This window comes from Artibeus jamaicensis, unplaced genomic scaffold (genome assembly GCF_021234435.1).
Source record: "Artibeus jamaicensis isolate MK-2021 breed Jamaican fruit bat unplaced genomic scaffold, CSHL_Jam_final scaffold_474, whole genome shotgun sequence".
In the NCBI taxonomy this organism is placed as follows: Eukaryota; Metazoa; Chordata; class Mammalia; order Chiroptera; family Phyllostomidae; genus Artibeus; species Artibeus jamaicensis.
Window position 1 is genome coordinate 27293636 of NW_026522046.1, and position 21314 is coordinate 27314949.

The window sequence follows — 21314 nt, forward strand, 5'->3', positions numbered from 1 at the left end:
AATTTGGCTCTGCCACTCACCGCCTGCATTCTTTTGATCAGAATAATTTATTTTAAACTTTATTTTTTCACTGTGAAACTGAGATAAAGCCTATAAGGCACTTAATACAGAACCTAACACATAGTAAATGTTCAATAACTATCAGTAAATGTTTGATAAACCTCAGTAAACATTACTATTATACCTAAATTTCTCCAGCTTTCCAGGGTCATCCTTTTCTTTATTATCCCAATTAAATGACTCAAGTGCCCTCATCTCACTTATTTATGGGAAGACCAGCACGTGTCCCTGAATTTTCACAGAGGGTGCTTAAATTCGGTGGTAATTATATTTGCCTGGTGTTTGCTTGATGCCTCTCTCTTGGCTCATTGTCCATCACCTGCAGGCTTCTGTTCTATTCTTCCTTCACGCATCCCCAAGAGAGGACATAATGTCCTTTCCTTAATTCCTTAAGACTCAAGGCTGTTGTGAGACTTTACTTAAGATTTGGGAATAAAACAGGGTAAATACACTTCAGAACAGTAAGCAGCTTAAAATTTAAATATCACACAATGCCGTTTCTAAGTTCATGGAGTGCTGCCCACTGCAGGAAATGTCTTCATGGTTCTGTACAGCCGAAGGTAGGCCTGGCCTGGCCTGTCTTCCTGTGGTTGGCACCATTCTGTCCCTTCAGAGAACTGTCTGCTTTTTTAGCTGTCCCTTGAATTTAGGGTCCAGCGCTGGTGTCTCAGACCACTACAGCCCACTCTGCTATGTCAAGGCCTTAAGCAGAGCTTCAGTCTGGGCATTAAACTCATCTGGGTATGCCATCAACATGGTTTGTTGAGTGTATAATGCTCCCTGAAGTTGTACAGTAAGACAGCCTTCGCCTTTTCCATCTGGAGTGGAGGAAGGTGAAAAAACTTGGCTTTCATAATCAAGAAGCCATTAACATAACTTCCTACATAAAAAAACCTGGAGTCTTTCCTGACTCCAAAATTATCAGATTGAATTCTGAAACAGGGCTCAAGGTCAAAAATTTTGTACTTCCCTTCTTCTACGCATCTTTATAGCAGAGCTGGGCAATAAAAAAATTTATTACCCTTACTTTCTCTCTACATCTTTTTTTTATTTTCTTTCCCTGCAATCAAGTTCTAGGCATCTTGATTTCTTCCCCTTTCCACCACCATCTCTATAAATAACAACAGTACTCTCATCAGCATCACCACCATTATGACCTACATGACCCCATGACCATGAACATGACTACCCCCGATCACCATCACCACTAGCATATCTTCTCCATCACCACTGCTGCCATGACCAACATCACTGTCAACATCATCAGGAAGGACCACCACTATTATCACCTCAGTGATCATGGTTAACACCACCATAGCCATCACCACCTCCTTGTGGCTTTTCTAAGGCTCTGTGGCACTTCTGTGAAAAGCTGTGAAAGCTCTCTAGAGTTTTTTATTTGGGGAAGTCCATAGACAAGTGTGCCAGCTTGTTGGCTTCCAACTTATTTTATTTTTCCTCATTAGGTACTTTTTCCCTGCATTGCTGGAGAATTGACTAGAACAAAACCCATGTTCCTCTCCTGATCTCTTGCCTCTGCACAGCCAAACTCAACTGCAGGCTCTAACACTGGCCCCTTCGCACTTGATCTTGAGCCTTATCAACCATATGGTCATGCTTCTGTAATACTTTCCTACGCTTTCCATCCTGTCGTCTCCATTTGTCATCAGAGAAATCTCCCTGCTCTATATTTTGGCCCTGGAGAGTACTCCCACCATCCAGAGAACTCTAACTACTAAAAAAGAGGGGTGGGGAGTGTTACATGACCACTTGCCTTTAGGAGCTTCTTCAAGACCTTGGCCATCCTATGACAGAAAGCCCCAATATCATAAAAGCTTTTCATCTAAATGAGACCCCAGTAAGAGACAATCTGCTACTATTGGAGCCAGTTGGTTTCTCATCTACTCTGCTCTCTGATGTGAGGTTTCTGTTGAACCAAAAGAGGGATGAGATGGTTTTTCAACTGGTGGGTGTCTCAGAGCAAAGGTGGAAGCCTTCTCACAGAGGCCTCATGATTCACCACTGCCCCCAAAGTGGGGAGGTAAGCAGTTAGTATGCCTTCACAAATGTCAGACCACAGCATAGCCTTCTTAAAGGCCTTCAATTTTATTTTTGAATTGAATATGGTCTATTATAGAATAGGGAGGGAAAGGAAATTAGATTTTAAAGAGTAATAATAATGTTTTCCCTGTGATTAGGAGTACGGCTATAATAAGAGTAAGAATCAAAATTTTAATATAGTGCCTGGACATCTCAAGTAACTGATCAAGTAAAAGAACTTTGGTTCAGTCATTTAAACTGAATGAAAGTGGTGTATAGCATAGGTGGTAAGGTTTTACTGAAACAGCCAGGCTCGCTCCCCCACACATTGTCTATGGCTGCTTTTGTGCTACAATGGCAGAGTTGAGTAGCTGTGAGATTCTGTATGACCTATCAAGTCTAAAATATTTACCTTCAACTTCTTTTAAGAAAAATTTTGTTAATCCTTGCTCTAAATCACAAATACTTTTCTCTTCCTGGAACTGGCTGGAATGTGAGTGGTACTTGTCTTTCCCTATATCGTAGAAATGAAGGCTGATGGCCCAGCTAAAGAATTAGAAGTAGGAAGTTGTATTTGATCCTAACCAATAATAGAAGAAGTGGCTTTCATACCTTCAGTTAGTTTACTTTATTGAGAGCAGAGCCAAAATCCCAACTAGTCATAGTCTCTTTGTTTTGATTGCTTTGGGCAAATACCTCCTCAGAGATCTTGTGGGGAGATATAGTGACTGATCCAAGGCAGAACTGGATACACCCAGGCTTGGGTATTCCTGAGGTTCTCAGTCAGAATCCTGTTGGGTAACACCCCAATTCCATCAGATGTTGGTTTGCATTCATGGGGAAAACGGAGTTTGCTAGCTGGTGATGAGATGAATTAACAGTACCATCTTCAAGTTGGCTTCTTGCCACAAGCTCAAGGCTGGCCCTAGCAAATTCTGAGGGATCAAAGTCCATTTCTGATGCTTCTCGGTGACAATCTCATCTATCCTCCCAAATTCTGAGTGAGAACTAGCTTTTCATTGCTGTTCCATGAAGCTGGGAGGCTGGCTTTGATGCTGAGATGCAGTAAAACATAGTTAACTTTTTGTTTTCACTACATTATGCTTAGCTGTATTTTATCATCTTTGTATTTTATGAATTTTTAAATTTTGGTTGAGAAGTAAGAAATTTTTAACCCAAAATGCAAGGAAACTGGGTGATTTCACTTTTTGGGGGTTTATCCCTACCCCCAAATATCAATCTTCAATTTGGTCTCATTAGAGTCCTTGGACTCAAGTAGTAAGAAGACAGCATTATTATTAGGTTAAATGCTTTACATGAGTTTTCCTTTAATCCTTATAAGGTCCATAAGGTTATTTATATATAAGGAAACTGAGTCTTGGAGATGCTGCTAACCTGCTCAGGTTACCCCACATGGAGATAACGATGCTAGGATTCCAACCAAAGTAATCTAAACAGAGTCTTTGTTCCTGTCCCCCACGCCCACTCCATGGGGCAGAGGCATCTGTCAGTCCATAGAGAAGGCCAAAGGTTCATATTAAAAACATCTGCACTTAGAATCTGGAAGGTTCATTGACCAGACAGTAGTAACTCCAGGTTTAAGTCAGTTTATAAGTTTCTTGAAACATCATTTCTGTTTCCATAACCATTTGATTTTTAAGTTCTGTAAATGATTATGTAGGGTCTTTGTGAAAATAGATCAAAAAACTGTCAAGGAGTGCCCTTTAATGCAATCCCTTTATTTATTTATTTATTTATTTAATTGATTATGCTATTATAGTTGCTTTGCTCCTCTCCACCGAGGATGCCCCCCAACCCTCAGACAATCCCCCCATCATTGTTCGTGTCCATGGGTCATGCATATAAGTTATTTGGCAACTCCATTCCCTATACTGTACTTTACATCACCATGGCTATTCTTACTCCTCTCACCTCTTCACCCATTCCCCCACACCCCCTTCCATGTGGTAACCATCAAAACACTCTCCATATCCATGATTCTGTCTCTGTTTTTCTTGTTTGCTGAGTTTGTTTTATAGATTCAGTTGTTGATTAATATGTATTTTTGCCATTTTATTGTTCATAGTTTGAACCTCTTTTTCTTAAATAAGTCCCTTTAATGTTTCATATAATAATGGTTTGGTGTTCATGAACTCCTTTACATTTTTCTTGTCTGGGAAGCACTTTATCAGCCCTTTTATTCTAAATGTTAGCTTTACTGGGAGAGCAATTTTGGCTGTTGGTCCCTGCTTTTCATGACTTTGAATATTTCTTGCCAGTCCCTTCTAGCTTGCAAATTTTCTTTTGAGAAATCTTTTGACAGTCATATGGGAACTCCCCTGTAGGTAACTAACTTTTCTCTTGCTGCTTGTAAGTGTCTCTCTGAATTTTTAACCTTTGGCATTTTAATGATGATGTGTCTTGGAGTAAGCCTCTTTGCATCCATCTTGTTTGGGACTCTCTGTGCTTCCTGGACTTGCATGTCTATTCCCTTCACCATATTAGGGAAATTTTCTTTCATTCTTTTTTCAATTAGATTTCTAATTTCTGCCTCTTCTCCTCCAGCACCCCCATGGTGAGAATGTTGGACTGCCTGATGTTGTCCCAGAGGCTGCTTACACTATCCTCATTTGTATGAATTCTTTTTTTCATCTTGTTTTTCTGATTGGTTGTTTTTTGCTTCCTTATGTTCCAAATCATTAATTCAATTCTCAGCTTCCTCCACTCTACTGTTGTTTCCCTGTAAATGGTTCTTTATTTTAATTCATGTGTCCTTTGTTTCTGAATGATCTTTTGTATGCTGCTGAGGTCTCCCTAAGTTCCTTGAGCATCATTATAAGCAGTGTTTTGAAGTCTGCATCTGATGGATTGCCTATCTTCATTTCATTTAGCTCTTTTTCTGGAGTTTTGATCTGCTTTTTCTTTGAGGCCATGTTTCTTTGCTCATTTTGACCACCTCTCTGTTGTTTGTTTTATGTATTAGGTAGAGCTGCTTTGACTCTGTGACTTGGTAGTGTGACCTAATGGAGTAGGTGTCCTGTAGGGTCCAGTGACACAGCCTCCCCCATCATTCAAGCTGGGTACTTGAGCTGTGCTCTTCATTTGAGCTGAGTACATCCTCTTCTTGTAAGTGAGCCTTGGTTGCTTTTGGCAGATCGATGGGATGGATATAGTCAGACCAGTCAGCTGCAAGGACTGGCTGTGACCACTTACTACCAACCTCTACCCTCCATGAAGGATCAGCTCTACAGGGGCAGGGTGGTAGTGCTTTGATGTGGTCTGTAGCTGTCCACTGGGTGTGCTGGCCCTGGCATTTTCCAGGTGTTGTAGGCCAAGGTCAGCATCCACCTGTGTTTTGCCCAGAGCCACCCTGTTGAGCTATGAATCAGTCTGAGATGGCTGCTACTTGTGCTGGGCTTGGAGAGTCCCAGGTGAGTCCAAGCTGTGAATCTAGGCTGGCTACTGCTGGTATTGGGCCTTGGCCTCACTGAGACCAGCTGTTGGTTGTTTGACAGGACTTAGGAAGTTGTGCAGTATGATCCAAGACTAGCCATTCATATGAAAAAGTAGGTTAGGTTGACCCATAAGTTGGGTGGGGTGGAAACTCTGGGGATCTACAAGGCAGGTCAAACAGTGTTAGCCAGGTTGATGGAGTCTCAGATATGGCACCTGGTTGGTGGCTCTGTGACCAGAGGGGACAGTTTTGAAAAGGGACAATGGCCTCTGCTTGCCTTGATGCCAGACACTTCAGTTCCTCCTTATGTGCCTACCACTGGTATCTTTCAAGCTGCTGTCCCAGTGCTGGAGCTCAGAGGGAGGAGTCTGAATAGGTAAGTCCGCATGTGAGTTCTTTAAGAGGAACTGCTTGGGGCTCCAGCAGTTTCTTCCAACAACTCAATCGATCCCCACTGGTTTTTGCAGCCAGAAGTTGTGGGCACTTATCTTCCTGGTGCTGGAACCTTGGCTGAGGGGCTTGTTGTGGAGCTGGGATTCCTCGCTAGCGAGATATGCCTCCCAAATTTTTATCCACTATACGTGGATATGGGAAACATCTGTTCTGCATCTGCATCCCTTCTCCATCTTGGATGGATGTGTGTTGTTTTTTTTTTAATTTCATAGTTGTCAGACTTCCATTCAACTCAGTATCTGATGGTTCTGAGTGATGGATGTTGTATATTTCAGTTATAATTTTGATGTGGTTGTATGAAGAGTTGAACCATGTCTGCCCACACCGCCGTCTTGACCAGACATCCATAGTCCCTTTATTGGACCTCACAAACAACATGTATGACAGGTAATTGCTGTTTTTTCTCCCCCAAAAGCCATTTTCCTTTTTCAAACAATCCTCGATCTTGTTCAAGTGACCGATCTAGTTGGCTACTTGCTTAATGGATTACTACCTAGAAGGTTAATGTTGGTTAGTCCAAATCATTCATGATTCTCTTTCTCTTGCCAGGGATTGGTTATGCATGGTCATGTAAGGCCACCAGGACAGTAAGACAAAAATGGTAGTCCACTGGAATGCTTTTGTAAAGTTTTTCTAGCTCTTCAAAGATTAAAAAACGCATTAGATTTAGATCATTCTTTCCTACTTCTGGATGTTGCAAATAAGATGTAAAATTTGGGGCCAGATCGGTCATTTTGTAATCATGATTGGAGAAACAAGAGAATCAATCATACAAATTCTTTGGAAATGTTTCACCTTTGAATTAATCAGTGTTGGAATAATCTGTTCTCAATTTCTGTTATAAGAGATAAAGAATTCACTACATTTATTATGACACCTTATTTACCAAAACAATCTGATCACTGCGACCCTCTCTATAAGACTCTTTTGAGTAAGGTACAAAAGAGAAAAGCAAAGCTAAGTGGATTTCCCTTTTCCTCAAAGAAAAGCTTCAAATGAGGTCTTCTGCTAACAAGTTCCTGATTACAAAAAAAAGAAGCTGGATAGGAGTGGAGTTATTTTTAATAAAGTTTGAGACTTTTAACAAGGTCTCTTCTGCAAACAACAACGTTTTCTAATATTCCTTAACAGCAGAGCTAAAGAGAACCCTATACCTTGCTAAGTTAAAGGAAGCTAATCTATATCCTGGAAGCAGAGGGCCCTTTCTTTTCCCCACCCACAACCAGGCCAGAAGGTGCTGTAACCTACCTTCCTCCCACCCACAGTGCCCTTTCAAGGGGTTCTAGGAGGCAGTCAACATATGGTTCTTCTCAAATAGCTGTGTGCTCTTTCCTATGTAAGAATCAGAGATCACTCAAAGGAGGCTTGAATAAGCAAATACACAGTTAACCTCAAATGCTAAAATTTTCCCTCCCTGTATCACCAAAAAATACTCTAAAGCAATTTGCTTTCTCTGTCTTTCAAGAGGGGTGGGCTAAGTATAGTGCTTATCTTTGTTCAGTATTTAAGTACCTTTTTGAAGAAACTTTATTTAAATGAAGCTTGTATTTAGGATGTACGGATATACATACCACTCTTGAAAAGCCATTGGTAGTCTACTCTCCTGGAATTTCATATATACTTTTACAATTTTCCAACAAGCATTTGAATTTTTCTTATTCATAATGCTCTTTTTAAATTATTAGTTTAAAACAGCTTCTTGAAGATTCTTCAATATAATTTCTATTATATTCACTATACTTCCTATTGCTGCTGTTACAAATCACCACAGACTTAGTGGTTTACAACACAAGTTTATTCTCTTACAGTTCTGGAGGTCAGAAGTCCTAAAATCAAGGTGGCAGCAGGACTGTGTTCCTTCTGGAGGCTCCAGGGTAGAATGTTTCCTTATTTCTAGCTCCTAGAGGTCACCTGCATTCTTTAGCTCATTGCCTCACCCTCCATCTTCTAAGTCAGCAGCGTAGCATCATCCAATTACTTTCTGATCTGCTTCCCTCTTGTAATAAATAACTTTGTCATTGCATTGGACTCCCCAGGATAATGTCCTCATGTCAAGATCCTTAATTGAATAAAGTCTGAAAAGCTTCTTTTGCCTTATAAGGAAACATCTTCACAAATTCCTGGCATCAGGACTTGGATATTTTAGGTGCATACCAGATCTTTATTCGGAGTAGGATATCCTTATTCAGCCTACTGTATGGCTTCTACTATTACTACTACTGGCAAAAATTTGCCAGGCACTGTGATAACTACTTTACATTCTTTAACTCAATTAGTCCATAAGGCACATACTAAGATTGTGTAACTTTCTCGGACAGGCTTGTGACTAAGCCATTGCTGATAATGAAAGTAATTCATCACAAAATCAAGTAACAGTGACACGAAATCTGTACTCCCACTCCTATCTAGCACTGACTTGTATGTGCCTACAAGTTAGATAAGATCACAAACTTACAAACGTAGTCATACGGGTAGAAATTTGCATTTAGCAGAAATTCAGCTACATTTGAGAGACTGGAACTAAAGCTTATAGTTACCTGGTTCAGTTACTTAGATCATTGAAACCAATGCTAATTAAATTTATAATAGCTATTCCTAAGTGCAATAGTTCATTGCACTCAGCTTAAGAAACTATCTTAAACCCTTGACCAAGATGCTATGAAATGTAAACCTTCAGCTAGGACCTCTGCAAGAAAAATGTGTATTAATGCCCAAAACCCATCACTGCTGCTCAAACCAAATTTATAAACTGATGGCTACACAAGAATTTGTTAGCATTGAAGAATCCCACAATATCATGTAGTTGAGGAGCATCTGTTTAATGTACTCTTGCCACTCAAATCTGTTAGATGCAGTGCTTAATGCACTGAGAAACACTTTGAAGTGCAGCTGATGTATCTAAACATAGGGCCCAAATAACAATTTGGCACCTAAGACTTCCAAAGTATTAGGAGGGTTAGGAGGCTCTTGAACACTCGGTCCACCCTCTTAGCTGTCTTCTTATTTAAGGCTATTTTAAGATTGAATATAGTTAAGAGTTATAAAAACCTGAAGCCCAGTAATTTCTAGCCTGTGGGCTATAAACTCTAGCAACATGTAGGAGTTATTGTAAGGAGCCCATTAATCCATTTGAGCACCAAATGTTGTCTGTAGACTATATCCTAAATATTAAATGTTGATACAGTGGTGATAATACAAATTTGCTTAAAGTACCACTGAATTCATAGAAGCTTTTAGTCATTTTGCATTTTATTAATCATTAGGCACCTAGGTACGATTAAGTCTAAGAAATTCTGACATCCTCAATGTGTTGGGCACCTCTGCTCTAGCTTGGAGAATTCAGCAGTGTTCATGAAATGCTGCATACACACAAACTCCTCCATTCATGTAAGATTAAAGCTTTCAAAGAGCTGTCATCTGACAGTTCTATTCAAGAGTGATTCTCCCAAAAGATGCTGAGGAGTTGAGCGATAAAATTAATAATGCTGATGAAAGCTTTCAATTCCATCTATTTTTTTCCTACAACGTAGACTAAGAGTAAGTTTAATAAGCTAAAGAAGGTAAATGTTTCATTTCTTTTTAACTTGCCTGCAAGTAGTACCTAAGTCAATAAAGTAGATGAGTTTGTTTTTATAATGGAACACTATTTTTTCCTAAGGAAAATGGCTGTCTGGCTTTTAGTTTGTAAATAAGTGCTATTAGTTTTATAGCACTTTACAAGAAATTTTTGTATTGTAGGGTCTGGGAGTGAAAACATTTTTACTTATAGCCCACTTTTTGAAAAGACCACTTATAGTCTTTCCAAAAAAAAAGGAAAAAATCTCTATTTCAAAAACAAGAAACTATATGAAAGGTTAATTTGTAAAATATAAAAGTTACCCAAAAAATCACATGATAGCAACTACATAAGCAATGCGAATTTATTAGATGTTAGAAAAGTGCCATAATTTTCTGAAAGCATTTTAACAATCTGATCCCAATTAAAGAAATCTAGAAGAAACATTTTGTGGTCATCTTACCTTCCTTAAATGAACAAAAAAACCCTTCTTGATTTAAACTGATAGTTTGGGTGTTGACTGTATTCTCTTTAGTTATTTGCAGACCTAGCATAATAAAAATTCTTAAGTATCAGTATTTCATGCCTTAATAATTATTTTCACATTTAAATAATTTACTAAAATAAACAGGTTTCTAGCAAGAAGCAGTTTTAGAAGTTAAAATTACAAAAGATCCAATATTTATAAATTTTGCACAAATAAAAAAATTCTTCCTGTATATAGGCTTGTATGACACTGAAATATCTTGAGGAGTTGGCAGACCTTCCCTAGAAATCTTTTTTTTTTCTTGTTTGAAGAGAGGAAGAGAAACATCAATGTGTGGTTGTCTTTCACACACGCCTCACTGGGGACCTGGCATGTGCCCTGATGGGGAATTGAACCTGCAACCCTTTAGTTCTCAGGCCCATGCTCAATCCACTGAGCTACACCCGCCAGGGCTCCCTAGAAAGTACAATCAATTTAATTAAGTTCCAACTTTCTGAAATGGTGTAAACTATAGCTGTGCCAATAGGGAGAAAGATTTATTGAATGCCTTCCAGTATGTTTTAAATTCACAGAATCATTACAAAATTGAGACCGACTCCATAGTTCTTGCTTAGTAAAAACAACATATAGGAATTTCAAATTTATTACACTGGAGGTTAAATACTGTCAGATGCTCACATTTGCCAATTAGATGACTAAATTGGCTAAAGGGTAAGGTGCCTGAGAGCTGACAAAATTTCTCTTAATCCCTTTTTGTATTTCCTTCAGCCCCTGTTCAAAGGGACAACCTGCTCTTATTTTGCACTATAAATGTTTGCTGATATAAAACATGACCCTTTACCCCAAAGACTTACCTACAAAAGAAAATATTCACTCTTCTCTGGTGACTTAGTAGTCAATTCCTAGATAATATACTTTCTACTTAATCCCAGAATAAGTGTTTTAACCAGTGGGTTCTCTTTAGTTCATTTCATTCAGTCATTCAACCAACCAACCAACCAACCAACCAACCAACCAACCAACCAACCAGCATTTATAGATCATCTACTACGTGTTGAATTCAGTCATCTTAAATGGAACCCAAACAAAGTTTTAAAGAATTACCAGAACTTTTATTTTTGCTTAGTTTTATTAAAAAAATAAATATATCATAAAGCTTTTTTTCTTTTATGGAGGGAAAAAAGGAACAAGTTTCATAAAATCAAATAAGCAATGGTAAGGTATCTTAACTTGAAAAGATTGGGAATCACAGGTTTACAAGTTATAACTGAATGAAACAACTGTAACAGCCACAGTTGGCTGCTTCATGCCAATGGCACCAAACAAGATCAACTAGGGCAAAATAAATAACTGTGTGGAAGCCCAGAAGTGTTTAAACAGACTGATTCACCAAAACATTGGTATAGACATATGTTGCTTTAAACACAGAAGTTCCTGCAAAGTTTCATGTCAATGAAGTGATGACAGACGTACTAGGAAAGCTGGGTATCTGAAGGAATTCTGTGAATTCTTTTGTGAATAGCCATGTCCACTTTTGTAAATCCACGTATTTGCTTTGCTTAAGGCAAAGTATACCTAGCTGCTACCTCTATGAACCGAGGTGTCAGCATATTTACCTAACACTGCTCTAGCTGGGCCAGTAGCATGATTTCCAAGTTCGTGTTTCTATTAAGTAGTGTAAAATGCAGAGCCAGCCAGGGAACCCAGCTGCATCTGGCAAAGCAGGCATATGGGTGGGATTACCACCTTCAACACTATTTCCAAGTTAGCAAATAGTTCTGAGAGTCTTCTTTGTGCAAAGCACAGTAATAAGCCCTATCAATTTGGGTATAGATGTACTTCCTTCTTTTAAAACCTTCAGTGAGGGCCTACATCTGGAACCCTAAAATAAAGTAACACTGCTAATCTTCAAGACTGGCTTTAACCAAATTAGCAGCCCAACATCTTCAAACTGAGTGGACGATAACGGAAGAGACTGAGTTTTCCAACGCTGAAGTTTAATAACACGAGAATCACCTATAACTAAATTACTGAAAAATTTTGATGACAAAACATTTCAAAAAAATTTTTTTCTTTTTCTCAAACTTCCTCTGAACAGGTCTGAGTTTTCAAGCAAACTCTACAAAAGTTAGTCATTGATAATCTTTGGTTGGGTGACACATTTTCAGTCCTGCTGATAGAAACATTTCTCCCTGCTTTGGACAGGGTGTACATATGATAGTACTAGTTCCAGTCAGTTGAATCATTGTAAATATCCTGAATCCTCACTTTATTCACAGCTTCCATTTCATTTGGCCAAATTCTTACCAGGCTTAAGTCACATTTAATTAGTTAGGCTGTTCTCTTTTTAAAAAAATGCTTTTAATAACATTGCTGCCTATATGTACAAGTGTAAATGATGAGTATGCCATCTGTAGTCTTTCCCACACTGAGTACACTAACAATAATTAGTAAATAATTAAAGAATAAGTGGTCATTTTAAAACTTTTCTTTGAAAAAAATTTTACTTTCTAGCTCTTAAAAAAATTGGTCTTAAAAGTGCCCTATTAATGTCCAAAGCTGTTTCCCACTCTGTCCCACCCATCCAAGACCTGCTACAAATGCTGGATTGAGTTCATATCAAATAATTTAGCAGTACCAATATTTTTCAAATGGAAACAGTGTTACTGACTTCTTCATACTGGATAACAAAATAAGGGTAACTCTGGTCATCATTAAAAATGACAAAAATCTGAGGCTCAAAGAAATTATCCACACAAGAGTCATACAGATCACTGGTGACACTGCCAGGGTTGACAGGGGGAGGTCTTCTCATGCCGTGACTGCCCATTGTGTATCTGCCAGTTAGCACTTTGGCCAGAAACATGAAATGGACTCCTTTGGAGGATTTCTTAGAAAAGTTGTGAGAGTAGCTTGCTTTCTTGGCAAAATAACTACCTTGTCCAAACATCGTAGCATGCTTTCCACAGACTCGAGGGTCAAAGTTGTGCTTGCAGATTCCATCTACCACATCCTGGGAGGTTCCATGAAATAAATGTCTCTCATTTATTATCCTATCACGGCCACACATTTTCCTGTTCATATATTCTTTTTTCCTAATGCAAAGAGTAGAGAGGGAATTCAGAAGACAGAAGGATAGATCAATTCAATAGGCATGATATAGTCGTAAACTTCTCTTTATGGGTCCAATGGGGGGAGCAAATATTAAAGGAGCTACGAGGACCAAAATGCCATCAAAGATCATATTGCAAGTTTAAACCTATCTTTTCTACTGCAGACAAGAAATCCCTCCCTTCCCCCCACCTCCATAAAACTAGGTCTCACATTTTACCTTCTCGGAATGCCTTCCCTGTCTAATTCTACCGACCTATGTGTTTCTTAGTTCTGAGATTTCTTAAACCTACATGTATTCTTTTTGTACAACATTAATTTGTTGGTTTGTTTACACTAGTAAAGTGTAAAGTAATTAAGAGCAAGGCATCTGGTGCTAGACTGCCTAGGTTCAAATTCTAGCACCTTATCTTATTAGCTGTATTCCTGTGGCAAATTACCAAACTTTTCTGTGACTCAATTTCCTCTCTGTAAAATATAGACTGCAATTTACTCAGTTACAGATCTGTTATAAGAATTATGTGAGTTAATGTATGAAAAATACTACATTCACTTCTACACAGGTCTCTACTCTTAGGTTCTGCCATTGTCTTTAGTTATTATAACAAAAGCTCTCTTGAACTTTTTGTACTACTGACTCACCTTTTATATTTCTCCCAAAGAAATTGGTTTTGGACTCTCAATATTTGTAAAATTCTGTATTTAAACTCAGGCACAGTCTTATGAAAAAGATTATAAATGATTCGATAACTTTTGTCCTCTGCAGAAACAGGCACTTGGATAAAGTCCTGAGATGGATGCATATAAACCCAAGTTTCAGGGTAAAAGTTTGCTGAGGTGACCCCATCTGGGCAGATGATTTGTGATGATGAGGTTGTTTCCATAGGTGAAGGAGCCTGTGTGGGAACACCACCAAGTGTCCTAGGAGGGAGAAGGAGAAACACCAGGGTAAAACTACGCAGAACATTTCACATTATAGTGCTCTACGGCAATACCTAATATAATTTGTATAGCTTAAAAGTTTGTTTAAAAAACAATAGCTGGTATGCATCAGAGTGCTGGCTTGAGAAACAAGGGTTGCCAGTTCGATTCCCAGTCTGGGCACATTCCTGGGTTGAGGGGCATGTGAGAGGTGACCAATCAGTGTTTTTCTCACACATTGATGTTTCTCTCCCTCTCTTCCCCACTATCTAAAAATAAATAAAATCTTTAATTAATTAATTAATTAATTTATAAATAACGCTATCTATTAAAGAAAAAATCTCAGAGCAAAAACTGCCTGTACACAGATATTTGCTTCCTCCTGGCCATCTCCTTACAGAAAAAACTATAGAATATACTGTTGTATATTCTATATAGTATATACTATATATATAGTATATATAGAATATAGTATAGAATATAGAATATAAAGCAAACAAGCAAGCAAGAGCAAATTTACAAACACATTTTGAACCCTGGACTCCTCTTTTAACTATTTAAAGAAGCTTTGTTTCAAGAGAGTGAGAATAATTCACATGCATCCTTCAAATTTGGCCTCACTAAATAGAAAACATATCATTACTAAAGTCTATGGAAGGTCAGGGGAGCAGAATGAAGGGTAGGAAAAAGTGAGGCAGGCAGAAAAAAGGGAGATTACAGGGAGAAGGCAAACTATTAATAAGAAAGGCTTAACCTCTATAATTTTGTATAAAATCAAATAAACATCACGGCATAAGCACTAAAAACTGACATTTGATATTTGCTTCATTTTTTCATTATCACCAAAAAAAAAAAACAACCCACCAATATTATTCAAATTTTACACCTTTAGGCATGATGGTGCTAATTAAGCTCTAGATACCAGAATGCATATCCTTGAACCTCTAAATTCAGGCCTGTTACTTAGCATGAGCTTAGATAAGAAGCAACTTTGCTCAGTTACTTATTCCTACCTGATTAAATGCTTACATTCCAGTCATATGTCTAGGCCATTTTCTTTTTTTATTTTTTTTTAGGCCATTTTCAAAACAGAGCAAAAGAGAAGCAGCAGAAAGGAAATCCTGATCCTGAGACCAGATGAAGGCTCAGGACAGTGTAACACTCATCAGCATGTAGTGATCACAAGGAAGCAGTAAGTCTGCCACGTGGATTAGGAAAGGGAAATATTCCAAGAGCTTTGTGACACAGAGTTTGCAACTGTGAGTGAACATGCATCTAGTCTCCAAGAGCATATCTCACCATCACCCTCCTCACAATCATAGCTACCTTCTCCTAAGAACACACTATGGACTTGGCATTTTGCATAAAGTATCACTAACTATCATAACCACCCTGCAAGACAGTTTGGGTACGCCTACTTTTCACATATAAAAATTGCTAGCATAGCTAGCAAAGACCAGAGGTAGAAAGAAGTACATCTTTCTAGAGAGAGGCCCTACTCTATTTTAATCAGATCCTAAAAAGTCTATAACTCCTTAAAAACCATCACTATGCTGGAGGATGGCAGGAAATACAGAATATAAGCTCTTTATTTTTAGTTGTCCCCTCTACCTCTGCTCTGCAAAGAGGATAAATCCCAGCTCACCAGGCTTTTCAGTATTACCAAGGGCTGAAGTTACTGATGGAGGTTTCGGGTTGAGGGAAGAAGGTAAGATTCTCCCAAAACATTCTGCCCCAAACAGGTTTTGGGCTGTCACAACTGTGCTGAAAACCTGGCACTAACAACAGAAGAGACTGCCCCTTTTTTTTCTTATACCATTCCTCCCTAAAAACCAGTTTCATAAAATGAAAGCTTCTAATGTGTTTTCCTTTTTCAAGGGGGACAAGGTCTACTACTTACTCACACATGCCTGAAGATGATAAGCCTATAGAAGTAAATTTTATCCACCCTAAGATATTTTATATATATATGGTTAGCACTCATTCCTACCAATAGATTCTTACTTTTAACAAGGCAAATCCTAACTGGGCTAAAACAAAAAAAAAAAAATGCACACAGACATATCTGATGGACTGATACACTCTAGTTCCCATGGGTTAAAAATATAGTCTAAGCATAGTTAGAAATGGGGCTTTATTTGCTGAGAATGCTGAGCTTATATTCAGCTCATGCATAGCCCAAAGACATACTGTGTGCTTTACTGTGCTGTACCAGCCTTCTTTAGGGAGACAAAGTTGAAGGATAAGGAGCCTGTACTCAAGAACTTCTGAAAAAGATTTTCAGAATCCAAAGCCACCTTTTATCACTCACCTTCCTGCCCCCCTGTCATTTTGAAAGATGTTTCCTAACCCACCTTCTGTAAAGAAGCAAAAACTAATTCATTTTATACTTTAGAAGGGAAAAGCCAAAGAGATTGTATCAGGCTGCCTTCTCATGACCTGCCTTCTCAGGTCACTGCAGGGGAGAGATGTCCTATCAGCTGAAATGAACCTCCAAACCTCTAATTCTGAGTTTTATTTGCTTATACAGTCTCAGCTCAAGCTAAGACTCAGTCTCAGCTCAAGTCTAAGAATATTACAGAATAAGCCCCTCTATATGAGCCCCATTAAAAAACAGCAAGCACAAGGAAAAACTATTTTGTAACTATGAGGTGATGGATGTCAACCAACTTTTCTGTGGTAATCATTTTGCAATATATACATACGTTAAGTCATTATGCCGTACACCTTAAACTTACAATGTTGTTTCGTCAATTATATCTCAAAAAAAAAAAAAAAACCTGGAAGAAAAACAAAGGAGCAGGGAAACTCATTTAAAGAGCTGAATTTGCAGTAAGTTCATGAGGTAGGTCCACCTCCCTCCCCCTTCCATCTTACCACCACCCTACTCTAGCATTCCCAATTCTCAGGCATCTCTGATTCCCTAATTGTGGCTTTCTTGACACCTATGTTTTTCTTCGACCTTTTGTATTCACTAACACTTAACAAAAAACTTTCTTTCTGGCCAAGATCATGGTCTCTCTGAAATCGCTTTGTAGAACTAATCCCAGTGCTCTTTGTCTCCATTAGGCCAGTCCCAGTGCCCCTCAGGCCCAGACTCAGGCAGATCGGAATGGAAAGCCTACATTTACCTGTTCTACCTTGGTGAGCTTCCTGCTGCTGCACTCCTTGCTCACTGAAATGTCTGCACAATCTCTTTGACTTGCTAAGTTCTTATCCTACACTTGATTATCACTGTTTTAGACAAGAACACTAAAATGAAATGGAAGAAAAGAATTTTGTTCTCTTTAAGCCTAAATTATAAATAGTAAGGTCATATTTGTGGCATTAATTCTACTACTACTTGTATTATTTTTATAGTTTATGCTTTTACAAAACAAGCCTAAGTTTAATAGAGGGTGGAGGTAACATTTCATAATTACTTTTCTTAGGATTGAAACAGCAATTTTCACCATTCTATAAAAGTCCTTCGACAATGTAGCACCCAAATGAGCATTCTTACTCTCAAACAGAAGCTACATCTCACTTGATTGGCTCAGCATGCCAAGAGACTGTTCTCACTTATGAGTTCTACACTCTCACTAGGAAGACAGTATGTTCTTAACTACTGGACACTGACACCATCTCCAGCTGTGCTAATAAAAATCACAGAAATGGCATTTTTATTAGTTTATAATAATTAAAAAACCCTACAAGGTAAAATATTTTACACTTGGACTAGAAAGAAAGCATACATTTATCCAAGCCAATATAGATTTCTAAAACTGGACTTATTACACAGTACTTCTGGATACCAAGAATTTCAGAGATTTTGTTTTTAACATTTCCTTTGCAATCTCAGAATTAGAGTCATTAAGGTTTTGTCATAATGATCTGGGAAAGACACAGTTTGGGCCCCAAATAAAGAGAACTACAACTAAGATTATAAAAAGAGCATCTTCACCTCAAAGATGAGCAGAAGAGACTAACAAGTATCACTCTAGACCTCCGAAGTTCATAAAACCAAGTAAACCTAGTATCATTTTCAGAAACTAGGCTCTAAATACAGTATATCTGACTGGAGTATTATAATTATTTCCCTAGAGATACCTTTCTTTTAAAAGATTTTATTAATTTATTTTTAGAGAGAGGGGAAAGGAGAGAGAAAAGAAGGAGAGAAACATCAACTGGTTGCCTCTCCTACATGTCCCAACCAGGGACTGAGTCCGCAATCCAGGCACGTACCCTGACCAGGAATGAAACCAGCAACCTTTTGTTTTGTGGGATGATGCCCAACCAACTGAGCCATACCAGTCAGTTCCCTAGAGATACTTTCAAAGATGGCCATGCTAATGACAACGTTCCCCACCTACTTGTATCTAGAAAGATGTGCCAATAGGCTATCTAGAAAAAGAAAGAAGAAATGGCACCTGGGAAAATAAAAGAGCTCACCTATAATTCTGAAAGATGAGTTCAATCTCAACCTAAAGGTGCCACAGGTAATTTTAGTGAGCATTACAAGAAGATAGGCCTTACTTAGCAAATGAAAATGTAAATTCTTCCCATGCAAATCAATTCCAGGAAGAAGAATGGAGACAACCACCTTGAAGGATTCTCCCTACCTGACCGGGAAGTTTACCTGGGCTGGGAAGTAGTCCCACAACACAGAAGGTATCATTAGAAAATGCAATCTTCCACTGAAGGAGGAAACGCAAACTTTGCCTCATTCCAAATATAATTACCTTTAGTTGTGAAAAAAAGTTAACTCTACTGTGCTTTTCAGTTAAAAAAAATCTAATACAATACTTACTACTTTAGTGTTGGGTTAACTCTAGCTTATATGAATTCTACTTTTTGAAGAATTAAAACCAAAGAATAACTCAGAATTTCACATTCTAGAAGCAATAACCAAGTTAGTCTTTTAATTAACTTTTTTCTCTTTGGCATTTGGTTATACATTTTTTGTAAAATCAGAGTAAAGATGAGACTTTCCATTGGACACTTACTGTAAATACGGAAGCAATATAAAACAGGAGCGGAAGAGGGGTCTCCTTTTTATTTCTCTCCTGAAAAATGAGTTGTGGAGGATGTAGTGGTTGTTCCACATCATAAACCGGACCTCTTTCAGACCCCGAGAGTTGGCCTCTTCAATCAATCGAATAACAGTCTATGGAGTAGTAAACAGAAGGTTAAAAAAAAGGAAAAAGCAAGTCAATACACAATCACTATGAAATAAAAAAATGTTCATGTTACTAAAGCTACAAATAGTTAACCTTGCTGTTAACATTAAGAGTTTCAATAAAGTACAGTGAGTCAATTAATTCCCTTTATACATAGAAATTTTTCCTTTTCTTTCTTTCTTTTTTTTTTTTTTTGAGGGGGTAGCCAAAGATGCAGGGTAGAAAGATGCTCCCTGTTTAGGAGAGCACAGATTTCAACCTTAAGAAACACAAGTGACTGGGAACTGCTCTTCTACTTTGACAATAACAATGTCCTAGAGATTTTTTTTATATTTCTTCTTCTTTTTTTAGCCTTTTAATTGTTTTTCTTACTTGAAAAAGCTAATTTTTTTAAATTTAGCTTTCTGACTCTGTGCTTGTGCCTTCACAACAATTTTTTGCTCCTCTAGAAAGAAAAAGCACACTTGAACCTGTCACAGACACATTTAACACATGTAGATCCACCACTATAGGCCCTGCTGAATGTTTTTTCATGTTAGACAACCTCATTAGAACTTCAGGTCTCACAGCACAAAGTCCCTGAAGTTGGCCTGGGCACACACCATGTGCAGACTTTGGGGCTTTCCCAACCTTCTTGGTATAAAGGTAAACAAATACCAGGAGTTCAGGACAGCCTAGCTTTGTTTGAGGCTGCATTGCAGGGCAGTCCCTGAGGGTATGTCACACATTGAACTATTCTGAGTGCCAGAAGACACCATCCTAGGAAGAAGAACAACGATTTTTTATATTTATAAAGGGAATTTTCAGAAGAGTATTAATGATATAGTATTCAAATAAATCAATTAAATTCCAAACCTAAAAGAACTTCTCAAAGGAAAAACAAAGGGACAATCCAAGTATTCTGAGAATACATTTTAACCAGCCTCTTTTCTTTGGAAAATATTAGATACTAATGATTACTTAAAAGAGAGTCAAAAATTTTATATTGTTTCATAGCAACTAACATTATGTCGTTTTCCTTTGTTATTGCCTTAAAAGAAACTCTAAGGTAAATATGATAGTTTCCCTCTTTTGTAATGCTGGAAATTTGATCAAATTGAAGTCAGATCTTTGGAATGTGAAATTAATTTCTAAAGTCCATTTCAGGGTATTTAAATCTGACTTAGAATCCTTATTTGGAAGTAAAGAAAGCATCATAATTTTAAAACCTTGCTTTGTGACTGATAAACTATTCTTACCACCTTAGAATAAGAATGTAGGTGTATGTTTGATAGAATTTTGAATGACTAATGTTCCTAACCACAGCTCAATAAACATTTTCAAGTACTTCTTCCAGGGGCCTAAGAGTGATTATTTCCCACTAGACTTCTGAAATGCTAAGTGCAACACATGACCTAATCACCATGAGCCCAGGAGCCAGATATAGACAGAAGTTAGTTATACAAGTGCTCATCTCATTAAAATTATTCCAAAAACAGTAATGAGTCTGAGTACCTATAACTGTAAATACTTTCTCTCCATAATGTAAGATACTGGGGAAACATTTTCTCTCTCTGACAACTTTGATATTCTACTTATGGGTTCCATAAGTTTAATAGGGGGAAAAATATTTTCAGAAAAATCAATAAAGTGTTACTTATAACAACAAAACTCAATTTTATACCCATAAGCTCTTTGATTTGTACTTCTGCCTAATCATTGTTAGAAAGGAAGAAGAAAAGAATGTGAAAGACAAAAATATTTAAATGTACTTTTGGGGGGAAAAAAAATCTGTAAATACCTCAGGATATTCTCTCCATCCAAAGTGGTCCCTACAGAAGAACTTCCAGGCTGTATGGTAAATAGCATTGACATTGCTAGAGGGTGGTGTGGACAGCCTTCGTAGCTGGTCAAATTCAGTTGTTTCATATACAGTCATGGCATTCAAATCTGCCCAAAATTCTTGTCCTCTAAAAAGATCAAGAAAGATGATTTGTTATATTAATATATTCACAAAACAGAAAATTTAAAACATCTCATTAATGACAGTAAATATACCTAGCATAGGATATCGTATGACTTTTAAAGCTAGTC

The 21314-nt window shown here is 37.8% G+C and overlaps 1 protein-coding gene across 1 annotated transcript in view; it reads right to left on the minus strand.

Moving 5' to 3' along the window:
* Positions 1-11159: 11159 nt before the first annotated feature.
* Positions 11160-21314, minus strand: part of TIPARP (TCDD inducible poly(ADP-ribose) polymerase) — a 28936-nt gene continuing 18781 nt past the window's right edge. The window contains exons 3-6 of the mRNA XM_037126355.2: positions 21022-21190; positions 19068-19228; positions 13804-14082; positions 11160-13145 (exon numbers count right to left, since the gene is read on the minus strand). Coding sequence (XP_036982250.2) covers positions 12698-13145; positions 13804-14082; positions 19068-19228; positions 21022-21190 — 1057 coding nt within the window. The 3' untranslated portion in view covers positions 11160-12697. The remainder of the gene's footprint in view (positions 13146-13803; positions 14083-19067; positions 19229-21021; positions 21191-21314) is intronic.